The sequence below is a fragment of the Ricinus communis genome, chromosome 2, assembly GCF_019578655.1.
Source record: "Ricinus communis isolate WT05 ecotype wild-type chromosome 2, ASM1957865v1, whole genome shotgun sequence".
NCBI classification, from domain to species: Eukaryota; Viridiplantae; Streptophyta; class Magnoliopsida; order Malpighiales; family Euphorbiaceae; genus Ricinus; species Ricinus communis.
Window position 1 is genome coordinate 8,346,842 of NC_063257.1, and position 12,484 is coordinate 8,359,325.

General features: G+C 36.1%; 1 protein-coding gene across 3 annotated transcripts; it reads right to left on the reverse strand.

Annotated features, from left to right (window-relative positions):
- Nucleotides 1–4,518: 4,518 nt before the first annotated feature.
- On the reverse strand, nucleotides 4,519–12,423 carry LOC8277859 (PH, RCC1 and FYVE domains-containing protein 1). 3 transcript variants are annotated; one of them, XR_001535714.3, is made up of 10 exons: nucleotides 11,795–12,423; nucleotides 10,915–11,001; nucleotides 9,923–10,012; nucleotides 9,714–9,800; nucleotides 9,513–9,632; nucleotides 6,954–9,056; nucleotides 6,604–6,750; nucleotides 5,859–6,361; nucleotides 4,951–5,522; nucleotides 4,519–4,811 (listed from the first exon to the last, which is right to left on the reverse strand). XR_001535714.3 is itself a non-coding variant. In XM_002526080.4 (9 exons), exons 1-9 carry the CDS (start codon nucleotides 11,840–11,842, stop codon nucleotides 5,363–5,365), a joined length of 3,345 nt encoding a protein of 1,114 aa, XP_002526126.2. In that variant the 5' UTR covers nucleotides 11,843–12,423; the 3' UTR covers nucleotides 4,519–5,362. The 3 variants fall into 3 exon arrangements, 1 of the variants encoding a protein (XP_002526126.2); XR_001535713.3 differs by having other exon boundaries at nucleotides 4,916–5,522; XM_002526080.4 differs by having other exon boundaries at nucleotides 4,519–5,522.
- Nucleotides 12,424–12,484: the final 61 nt, after the last annotated feature.

The window sequence follows — 12,484 nt, forward strand, 5'->3', positions numbered from 1 at the left end:
TCTCTAGTCGGCCATTCAATGTGCTACGGACCCACATAAACACCTAACCAAACTACACAACTCCCTCTTTTTTCTCCAAATCTTTCCAACTTTTTCTTTCATTTGGGAAATAAACGCCCTTTTGGCCTTTTTATGTTTTCCTCTTTGATTTTTCACTCAAAAGACACATCTCCTAAAGACCCGTTCTTGGCCTTCTTCTCTCATAAGCTTTCCTCAACAAAAAAATCTAATTTAATACACAATCACAAAAAGACTATTATTATAAGTGTTTTTAAACAAAAAATAAATAAAAAATTGGGTACTTGCATTAGTCATCAATTGCCCAACACAAGAAACAGAAATTAGCCAACAGCTCAATCTGTAGCACATGACCCAGCATTTACTTTCCCATGTTTCTATAATTTTCCTCTTTGTTTTTCCCATTCTTCTATTGCTCCTATATCTCTCTACCCATTTATTTCCTTCACTTACAAGCCAACCTTAACCCTACACCAACACCAACATACCACATAGTATTCCTTATTTATAAGCCATAATATTATATGCATATCATAAGCATAATCTTTTGAAGTTTGTGTTTTGCACATCAGCAGATTCATCTCTTCTTGGACTTTTTAGCTTACCAAATCTCTCTCTCTCTCTTTGAAGTTCTCTTCTCTTCCTCTTTTCTCTGTTCTCACACAGCTAGGTTTTGGGATTGGTGAAAATAATGGGAAAGAGTAGTCATCAAGTTCTAGTATTGCTCTGGCTTCTTTTGCTAATATTTTTTGTTGCACATTCTCATTGCTCAAGACAGGCTCAAAGTTTTAAGATCAAGCCCGATACTCAAAATTCACCTCGTACTTTCTTTGGTTTCTTGCCAAAAGCAATGCCAATCCCACCATCTGGTCCTTCAAAGAAACACAATGACATTGGCTTACAAAGCACAACAGTATCACCATGAAGGATAACAGCAACAGCCCAAGAATATATACGACTGTATTTCTTTTCTTCTTTTTTTTTTTTTGTTTCTCTTCTTCTACTCATACAAAAATCTTGATGTATGTATATGGGGCTGACTGGGGGAATTCTTTCCTTATAACCTTTTTTTTTTTGGGTTTTATCTTCTGTTAGCTCTCATGAGATCAAAAGGGAAGATTGCTTATCTTAATCATGAGTTCTTTTTTTGTGTTGTTTTTTAAATTCTAGTATAGCAATAGCTGTAGATAGAATCTTTACGAGTTCAAAGGGGCATCAAGATTGAGCAAAAGTATTTATTTTTGTACACAAACAAGAAAATTAGTCTGAAAACATGAAAGCTTTTTGCTTTTTGTCAATCAAGGTTTTGGCCTGTGTGGGTGTTTTTATTGAACTAATCATTCTAATTGTTAATTTCATTGCCTTACTTTAGTTCACTTGATAATCATGGGATATGTCCAACTTTTCTGATACAAAAACAAAGTCAATCATCTATATATGTATACGAAAACTTTTATTTATATGATTTTCGATAGAAATGGATAATTTGTCTCTAATTACTTAGAGATGCATTTATCTTATCTATATATATATATGAAGACTTCATTTTTATCGTTTAAATTGGCTCAGTTTCATGCCTAAAAGAGTATAAAGCTGATATATGATAACAATGGCAGCAGTCCTTTCTTTTCTTTTATTAGATTAAGAGCACAAACGCTCATGATTCTGATTCTCATACGAGTGGGTGTGGCGGTACGTACTACACACTGTCTGAAAATGTGAATGCGTGCAAGACAATAAACAGTTTGATGGGAGTGACCATACATACCCATAAATTATGTGAAGGTGACGTGATATCATGTTTGTTTTGATTTGATCTGATATAATAATTAATGAACTAGATCTTCTTCTTCTTCTTTATTTCTTTCTTCAAACAGTCCTTTCTGACTACTACGTCTAGCTACTCACTCTCTAGGTCTACGAAAGCATTGCCTGCCTCAGTACCCTTCACTCAGTTTTCAGAATGTAGGTCTAATGAATTTTCTTTTTGGCCTTAGGTATAGAACAGAAATACAATGGAGAATATCACATTTGCTTACTTCAGTTGCAATTTCATACCCAGTTACCCACTGTCTACTGCAACTTGCGGAGATGGATGTATATCTACTACTCCTTTGTATGTATATATATATATATATACATACACAGACATAACTGCACTTTTGTTGTCAGAAACAAAAGCGCAATTAAGAATATAATAAGAGCCTTTCTTGCGATAAAATTAATATATATATACACATGCATGTCCATCTTTAATACAACAAAGAATAAAGTCAAAAAGAATATGTATGCAGATCTTAAGAAACAAAGAGATGTTAAATTTTAAAAGATCACAAGAATTATTGAAACAAACAAAAATCAAATAAAACAAAATAAAATCCCAATTGTTTTGCCTAATATAGCAAGTGTAAGTGTCTTTAATGTAATACGAATATCCTCCCACCCCCTTAAAACAATAAAAAGAAATTGTAGATAGAATATGTGACTAATTAAGGAAAGAGTCATAATAAGAAGATAAGTATCCTTAATATTTTAGTCCCTCATAATCTAAGTGTGATTTGCATAAGGTCATAAAGTATGAACTTCCTTGTATATCTAATTAAAACTGCCTCCTAATATCATATACTTGCATAAATGTTCAATAAATATGCATCAACATGGAAAATCAAAACTTCTATAGAACCCTTTTAGATTGCCACTAGGTACTTAAGAAAGTAGGTTTAAATATTTTCTTTTTTCAATTTGAGAGATTGATTTTTCTTCTATTTTTTATAAATTGCTTCTCAAAGCTACTCCGAGTTTTTAAAGCAATTTTCAAAAGAATATTTTGGAAAAAGAAAACAATTTGGGAAAAGCATAGTAAAAAGTTCGTGAACCATTTTTAGCTTGAGATAAACATATCATATTCATTTCAAATGACCCAAAACTGGCTCAAGAATTTAATGGTCATTCATTCATACACAGGTAAGCAAAAGGTTCAAAAGAGCAGCCACCTTAATGTTCAATGAGAATGAGTTGAAATTTTATCCCATAGGCATTGAAATTCAAATCTAACTTAAGAAGAATGGGGGCAATTCATGAGAGAAATGGTCATCCTCAATGACAAACCTAAAAGTCAATGTTTGTTTAAATAACTAAACTTTGGATTTTCATATAGAGGAGAAATTTCATGTGGGTTTGGTTAAACATGGACACATAAGGAAAAAAAAAAAAAAAGAACCTTCCACTAATTATTAAAATTTTCCTTGGTAGATATAATAATACTAGTATTAGTTGACTTAGAGAAAGAGAATTATTTCTTAAGCCTATTGGTTGACTACTACTCATTTTCTAAGCTCGTTATTGAATATCAACAGACAAACATCTGATTTATTTATTTTTATTTTTTTTTATGACTCATTCCATTGCTACAAAAAATTATTAAATAAAGAATACATTATTGTTAGAGATAATCCACACCACTCACAAGCACAAGTTAAACTGAAATATGCATGGATACCAATAAAGTCAGTAGGATGTGGAATTTTTATGTAAATGAAGTCACCTTTGATTATAATTAATTACGAAGATAATAAAATGGTGAACCGTATACAATGTTTAAGGACATCTTTATACATTGTATAGGTGAAAATTCGAATTCGATAGGAGGTGCGACATAATTAAATTTTAGATAATATCAAAAAATCTATTACTATATTAATAGGTGATAACAAAACTTTGTTCCGTACAAATTATTAAAAGAAAAAAAGACTGTAATATTGACACATGTGATCTAAATATTCTGTCATTCTTCTATCTGACAAAATCAGTCAGCCCCCATTTTGGAAATTGCTATTAGCTTATATGATGTAAGGCCACAGTTTCAATTGGGTAACAGGTAAACCAACCAAACTAAGGCAATATCAAAAATTTACATAAATCAAGACCACTGCAGGGAAGGGAATGATTTGAAGTTGGAAGCGAAATGCGTATGGTTTTATTAGTTTGCATGTTTTCTCCACTATACAATCACAGTATCAAGGAAGCAAAGACTTGAACCTGTGGTCGAGGTACTTGCAACATAGATCACAGACCATTGGATCTTAAGTGTGGGTCCCATTTGCATGATGGGTTCGCCCGTCCTTCTTGTTTGTTGTGCAATGCACCATGGTCCGGGCACAAACAACCCTGCACTCGTGTCGTGCCCCTCGAGCCTCGAGCCATAAACGGCGTAAAGCTTGCTAGTGATTGTCTAGCCTTACTATCAAAGCAGCACAGTTGTGGGACTGGGAGTGGAAGTTAACATTGCTTGCTAGGAGAAAGAGTAACCGTCATCCCGAAAGAAAAATTCTGCATTGCCAGCAGAAACAGCAACAGTGGTTCACCAGATGTACGAGTATGATTTCACCATCAACTATGGTTAGATGATGGCTAAGATGATTTTCTTTTTAGTAATTATTGCAGTAGTAACAAAATAATAATAAATGTAAATAGTAATGTGATCAAACATTTTTAGTGGCATATAACTAAACATAGACCAGCCATTCATTTTCCCTACAATAATGATGCTTATAAAGAATGTTATAAACCCAAAAGCTAGCTTTTTTACAAGATAAGACTTCCCAAAATATGTATGAGCTAATGTGTACAGGTCCCCAAGGACAACCCGATTCTCTTTCAAAACAAAAAACAAAAAACAAATGGCCTCAGATGCTTTTCTTCTTCAAGAACCAAATCCTACAAACTAACGATCCAACTCCAACCAAAGTGCCTAGTGCAACCAAACATTTTGATTCCAGGAAGCGTCTGTATTTCTGAGAGGGATGGATTTTAACAAAATAAATAAATATTAACTAGCAAAAGCTGGATAGTCCAGGAATAACTATACAAGTTTACATCCAGGAAATACATGATATACCTAGAATAACGAAATCAAAGGCATGATGAAGCTACCTCTGCGTTGTCAGGCACGCAAGTGAAAAGTCCATCCCCGGATGCACAACCTGAAGCAAAAATTGTAAAAGAATAAAATAGCATCCCTAGTGCACTGGGGCTCCCTGATTTTCGAGGAGGTGTTGTCTATCATAAACAGTTGTGAAAAGGTGTGGGGAGCGGGAATGCGAGAAAGGAAAAAAATTTTGCTCACGGTCGATGCTTTTATATACACTACAATACAACAGATTTTGCAATGGGCAAATACCCTAGAAATTAAATGGAAGAAAAAATAAATTGAGGGAAGGAGGGGAGGAGAACAAAAAAGAAGACAGCAGATGTTGGTTTAGCTTCAACTTGCTTAACCATCAAAGCCTTCATTGTGGAAGGTACAAAATATGTGGAGACTGGACTTCCCTCCCTTCCTTTGTTGCTAAGGTTGGGAAGAGGAAGACATGGCTCCCTCTGATCTGCGTGCAGCCTGGCCAGAAACTGATGATTTATCAGATCCACGAACATTATACTTTTCATACACCTTCTCGCGATTCTCAGACCACCAAGTCTCTGCTTGGTGCTCCCCAAATCTTCTCCGGCTGCAGAACATTTTCATAATCAATGGTTACCATATTAGAATATTTCAATGGCTAAACACATGCAAACTATAGATAATTCAACATCTGATCCAACAGCTTCATAGGCCATATTTTGGCATCTTATACTGCTTGATGAGAAGAAAAATAAATTGACCAAAAGTGAGGGGAAACTCCTTTGACGGCCATCAGCATTACTATAGCAATCTGAGAATCTCTCAACATGTCTTGATATTTTGGTACTTAGCCACTTTTGGTTTCTTTCTACTTCCAAGCCTTACAAACAAGAGCAGCTATAAATATGTCAGATTCGAGATCAAGAATTGAAAGAAAGAGTACCTGAAGCGCACTCGTTTAAGATCTCTAGTTCCATCACGCAGGGCCACTAGTGTTATGTACACACCGGGTTCATACTGTTCGATCCACTCGGCCTCAACTTGATTACTGCTAGCAGCCAATGCTGAGTCTCTCGATCTTATACCATTCTCACCATCTTGAAGAGACCTAGATTCCTTCCCATCAACACCCTCTGACACATTATGACTGGATTGAACGCCTCCACCATTGGACAGTCTGGCATCTGGATGGTCATCCCTTCCATTGGTTGGAAATGAATCCCGAAATGAATAAGCTGGACCTTGAGCTCCATTTGACAAAGTAGAGTCGTTTCCAGTGGGGGAAGCCAAAGAAGTTAAACTTATAGAATCAGATCTTGAATGCCTCTCTCCATTTGCATCAACATAGTGTATACCATTTGGCTCCAAACCATTTGTTAGGTAAGCAGGCTTCATGTTTTCGGAGTCAGAGACACCTGGTGGCAATCTTTCAGCCATATCCTTCAGCTGGGGTAATAATGTACAAAATTTAAAAAAATTACAACAGATTAAAGAAAGAATATGATATGAAGAATCATTAAACAAAAGGAATGTCAACATATTAGCATCTCCAATTACTACGGATGAAGTGTCAACAGAGCTAATGGCAACCAATCTTTTCCAATTCCAGAGGAAACCCCTGATCTGATGGCACAGATGAATACTTGGCAAATAAATAACATATCACAACATGCAAAAAGTGGGAGTACCTGTGCAGTAAGTGACTTTATCACATCTTTTGCAGCTTTAGATTTAGAAGATTCTTCTGCAGCTAATGCCATGGCTTCTTGTACCTTCTTTGCTGATTTCTGAAGCTCTAGTTCTTGAAAGTCGCATCTCTGTTTCAGGCTCTCAACCTAAACCAGATACATAGAGGTCAAAATAAATATATTTCCCATAAAGGTCCACCCAAAATTATATATCCTCAAATTCCATCACAAAAAAGGGAACAGGCAAATAGGCAATTCTCACTCAAAAAACTAAATTTTTTTATTAAGGAATATATAATTAGCATAGGAAGCTCAATCAATGCATAACATGAAAACTTGAACCAATATACCTGTGCACGCAACTTGATCACTTCTTGATTCAAAAGTTCATTTGTTTTTCTCAAACTATCAGTAACACTTTTCGAAAAAGAAAGTCCTGATGTAGTTGGAACAGGTGTAGCAGATCGTGGGGGGCTAGGTCTCCTTGAGAAAGGTGAGACAGACCTGGAATTTACTCCAGATGGTGTAAGAACAGGTTTTGGAACTTTTGCTCGCAGATCAATGGCGCTAGAAAATACAACATCTTTCAGCTGTAACAAAGATGGTGCTTGAGAGGAGCGAACAAGAGAAAATGTATCAGCTTTCTTTCCTTGTTTGGCTGCTTTGGTATCTAACTGCTTAATCAAATCCATATTTGAAGGCAAAGTAGACTTTGACAGTCTTATCTCAGCTTTGTCCAACCTGTCCTTGTTTTCACCTGAAAGACAAGGGACAGAATTCCTCCTATTATGATTACTAGCATCTGATACCTTGTTTAGTTTTACAAAACAAGAATCACAAACACGATATGGTTTTCCAGGATTGGGAGCTAAGGCTGCTCTTGTTGCTTTTCTGGAACTGCATGAATGGCAATGCACAAGACCACAATTATAGCAATTATGTCTCTTTCGAGTAAACCCAAAAGCCTGCCTGCATGATGAACACTGTGATTGCTCAGCACCAGATACCAACTTATGAAGACATATAGCTGCAGTGTAGTTTGCACCACAAGCAATATACTTTACATGCCTGTCCTTCAAAGCTTCAACTAGAATAGGTGCTTTACGATCCTCGATATCTCCATGGCCCAACCTCCCATTGGCACCCTTTCCCCATGTATAAACTTCATTCCTGGATGTTAAAACTGCTACATGATATGCACCACAAGCAATTTCCTCAACAGATTCTCCAGAAAGCTTATCTTCTACCAAGCAAGGTAGCTTCCCATCAGCATAAGGATTCCCCAGTTGACCATAAACAGTACTACCCATTGCAAAGACATGTCCTGATGTAGTCAAGCCAACAGTTAAACTATGCCCACAGGCAATTTTATGAAAATTGTAATCAATTAGTGCTGGCACACATGTGGGTTTTAGGCGAGGTTCCTTGTCTCCATGCCCAAGTCGATTTTTATCCCCATCACCCCAAGTAAACAACTTTCCTGATGAAATACTGGAACTAGATTGTGTGACAATAACTTCTACAACAGCAGCAGTATGCCACACCCCACATGCAGCAGCAATTGTCCTCAAACCTGAAAGAGATTCTACTTCTCTAGGATATGCAACATTTTCTCTGTCCCCATGGCCCAATACACCAAATGTCCCATCACCAAAAGTAAACAGCTGCCCTGTTGATGTTACTAAGGCTGTATGCCATGGACCACAAGTTACTGAAGCAACCTGAAGTCCCTCAAGTGGACCAGAGATTCTCTTGGGTATCCAGTGGCTGACATCATTACCATGACCAAGAAGCCCAGCATTATGTGTGCCATCTCCCCATGTATAGATTTCTCCAGCCATTGTAACAGCACAAGTATGAAACTCTCCGCAGGCTACAAAATCAACAGTGCTAACAGCCAAAGATTCAACAAGACGAGGTTGAATAACATCCTTCCCGACGCCATGGCCAAGCCGTCCACCAGATTCTTCACCCCATGTAAAAACCTCACCTTGTCTTGTTACCAATGCGGCATGCCTTACCCCACAGGCTATATGATGCACATCTAGAACTACATTAGACTCTAAAGGCCTGGGAAGAAGCACATCTGCTCTAGTGCTAACATAATTTGCATTCTTATCGGCCCCAATCTTGACAGCATTATCATATATGACCTCACCCCATATGTATACATCACCTAAAGCATCACAATCATCTGGTGCAGAACCATGACTTGAAGTGCTTGGGGCACTAGAAACACTAACTCGAAAAGCATCTGAACCAGATCCCTTTACTTGCATATTTGTGTTGTCTGATGCTACATGTGACCTATCAGAATTTGGAGAATTTTCTGGCCGAGAACTCCTTGGAGAAATATTTGGATTAAAACTGACGGAAATATCTGGAGAGCTAATTTCTCGTGTAACACTAATGGAACTGTCGCTTGCACTATTTGACGTCAAGTCTCTGCCATCCTGAAATCAATTTTAACACATTTATACATCAGACATCATCCGCAACAGTATAAAATGTGAAGAAATCATAATTATCACTCTCCTTTATAAGATTGCGATTGCATTAAAGATGGTTACAACATATACCTTGAGCAATACACATTCTAACCAAAAAGAAAGCCAAGATCTATGTGTCATTTAGGACTCATTAACTACAGTAGCAGACAACCAGCTTCCTTTTCACATATCGACACCCCTCTCTTTCCCATAAAAAGATAAATAAATAAGCTTAAGCAAGCGATTTGATATGATAAGTGGTCATTGTTTGGCCATAATGTCATTAGACATCCAATCTTTTTGCACCACAGCATAATACTAGATAAAGTGAAACAAAACTAAACTCAAAACTGCATGTGTCAGAAGGAAAATGAAGAACCATAGTGCAGACAAACATTAAGTCAAAATAGATAGGATTACATCAAGATAGAGGCCTCCATCACTCCATCCATCAATTTTGGAGCGTCCACCTTGCCCAGAGGATATTAGCGCTTTTAAGCCTGCTATCCACACCTCTGCCTCAACTTTGTCCTTGCAAATCTATAAGGCAACAACACGTAAAGCTTAGAGCTTAAGCAGATAACAAAAGAACTGAAAAGACAATTATAAAGCACCACCAACCAGATCAAGGGACCGCTTTCCGTCGTTGTAAATAAGAGAAAAAGATAAATAATCCTTTTCAGGCCGGAGATAACGTTGGAAAACAGCCTGACAACATAAGAGAAATGCTTCAAATGTGATTTTGAATATAGAAGCTTTATCAGTGTATTATACAATAAATATCACAATAAAAGCATCAAATTGTTGCAAAGTATGTATAGAAATCTTACAGTTCTTTGTCCAGGAATAATTTTAGAGACAGAAGCTAACTTCAAACTCCGTTCACCACTACTTGAAATCCAGATTAAAGTTGTTTCGTCCTGTGATTTTAGACATGAGAGGTAACAATAAGATAGTTAAAATGATATTTGTGTACATGAAGGAAGGGCAGAACATGGAATTATGGAATCAGAAACTGAATTGTCGAAAACATGACAATCAGAGAAACAAAGACAGTAGGAAAACATAAGAATATCAAAAACCAAATCATGCAATAGATAGCTCATGGCAGGATGTTTAGGTCATAACACTGATTTTCACAACCTCTTAATGAGGAAGCAGACTACGTAATTAACAAGTTGCAGATCATAAACAGGAAAACTGTTCATTGAAGCATTCTTAACTCACAAGAGATTGAAGCAGAATTTCAACATATACTTAGGCATAAAAAATATGCAAAGGTTGTCTAATAAACCCTATGAATAATATCCTATATGGCTAAAGTTTCTTCATGACTACTTGCTATTTTGCATTCCTGCTTCTACAATCATCCATGCGCACAAGCATAACAGAAAATATATCTTGAATAACAACCTCAAACAATTGTATACTAATTTCTTAGAAATTCCAACAGACAAACATAAAGCAACTACCTACCAATGACAAATTTTCTCAGTATAAATTGCAGCTCATGTGAGAGAAAGATGACTTGAGAATTTTTATGTATCAGAAAATACAATATAAAATAAAAAGATGATAGTTAAATAGAAACATTTAGCTGAATCATTGGTTCCAGTGTCGAAGATATATTAGCACAAAAAAGTTCAATCTACCAACAAAAATCAATCTCTGTATCATAAATTATAAGTTCTTTTATTACAGCTAGTGTTGTTGAATCACATTTTACTTTTAAAATTTCACTTAAAACAAAAAGAACCAAGTACATTTTAGCATTGACATCCAATAGTACCCTCAATATAAAACACTCAAGAGCTAAACTTACATTAGAGAGTCTAAAAGGACAAAACTTAGGCTTTCCCTTACGACCATACTTCAGAAGTTGAGCACCCTTCTTTAGAGCAATTAATGCCTGCAAAGGGTAGAAAGATGATTTACAACTCCACCAGTCTACTTACCATTAGAACACTAAATGAATGATGTCATTTTATTCAATCAAACAATTTCCAGTGGGATAACATCAATTTATAAACGTGCATCATTGCTTATTTTTATTTTTACATCTCACAAGTTGGTTATTAACCTATAACCTTTATATGTTTGCAGAGCACTTGAGTAAAATTGAGCTTTATGCAATGACATACTATATTCAACTAATATTTCACTCAATTCTTTTTTACAACCAAAAAAATAGGACTATAGTACAATGGACGAAATTAGGCAGGCACATGCACGATTCTCCTATCTCAGAGGTTCCCTCTAAATAAAACCCAAAAGCCCCATTTGAATTGCTAAAAATAGGCAATTAATTAAAAAGTTGCGAAAAGAAAATATTTAGCACAATTTAAAAAATAAGAAAGACATTTAACTACTTTTTACTCACCAACAGGGTAATTTTACATGCCATAGAAAAGAGTTTTGAGAGAGAGAGAGAGAGAGAGAGAGAGATTTTCCTTACACCAAACAGAACCTTAAACAAAATCCCCAAAATATAGCATTTTAATATCAAATGAAAATACAAATCATTGTTTTACTCAACGAAAAGAGTAAAAATAGATAAATATATAAAAACAAAGAGGAAAAAAAAAAGGCTACGGATTTCTCAGGCATTCATCTCTGGAAGTAATTTTACGGAGCTGAAAATTGAAATGAAGAAGAAATTAAAAATGAGAACTTGCATTCTAAAAAAAAGAAATTGAAGTGACCTGCTCGATGTCACGTTCGGCATTACCGAAACTAACAAGATCTGCCATTCCATGTGAAGAAATTTACCAAAACGCCACCTCCCTCTCCGATCGTTCACCGGAGCTCCGTTCATCATATACCATCTAACTAACTAATTCTCCGAACATCAAAACCACACCTCTCTTTCTCTACCTCCCTCGCAGATCTATTATCAAGTCTCTTCACTACCTGAAACTAAGTCAAAATCTCCACGTTTCACTCAAAACAACCCGCTGCTTGCTAGCTAACTAGCTAGCGTCTTCTTCTTCTTCTTTTTTTTTCTTTTTTAATTCTCTCAGCTCGTGACAGTAGCTTTCCGGCGCATGAAAGCTGTTTTCCGGCGGAGAAACGAAGTTGAAAGAGAAGAGAACAGGACGGCGTCGTGTCGGACTAGCCGGAAAAGGCGGGAGGAGAGGAGAGAAAGGAATGAAGAGAGAGAGAGGGAGGCGTTGGTTTTGTAAAAAATAAAAAGTACGGAGAGAGTCAAAGATGGAAATTGGAGAACAAAAAGAAAGAAAAAAAAAGAAAAGAAAATTAGAAAAAGTAACAAGTAAAGTCTCTGCTATCTTATATATGAGAAACAAAGCATGAAATCCCCTGATAGATTTACGAGTGAATAAAGATATGATATGAGTAGACATTTCCAATGCATTATTTTTAAACCTTTTTCT

Coding starts and splice junctions, on each gene's coding strand:
- LOC8277859 (XM_002526080.4), bottom strand. CDS start 11,842: ATGGCAGATCTTGTTAGTTTCGGTAATGCCGAACGTGACATCGAGCAG. Junction 6,751..6,953: donor TGATCAAGTTGCGTGCACAG/GTATATTGGTTC, acceptor TATCTGGTTTAG/GTTGAGAGCCTGAAACAGAG. Junction 6,362..6,603: donor TAAAGTCACTTACTGCACAG/GTACTCCCACTT, acceptor TTATTACCCCAG/CTGAAGGATATGGCTGAAAG.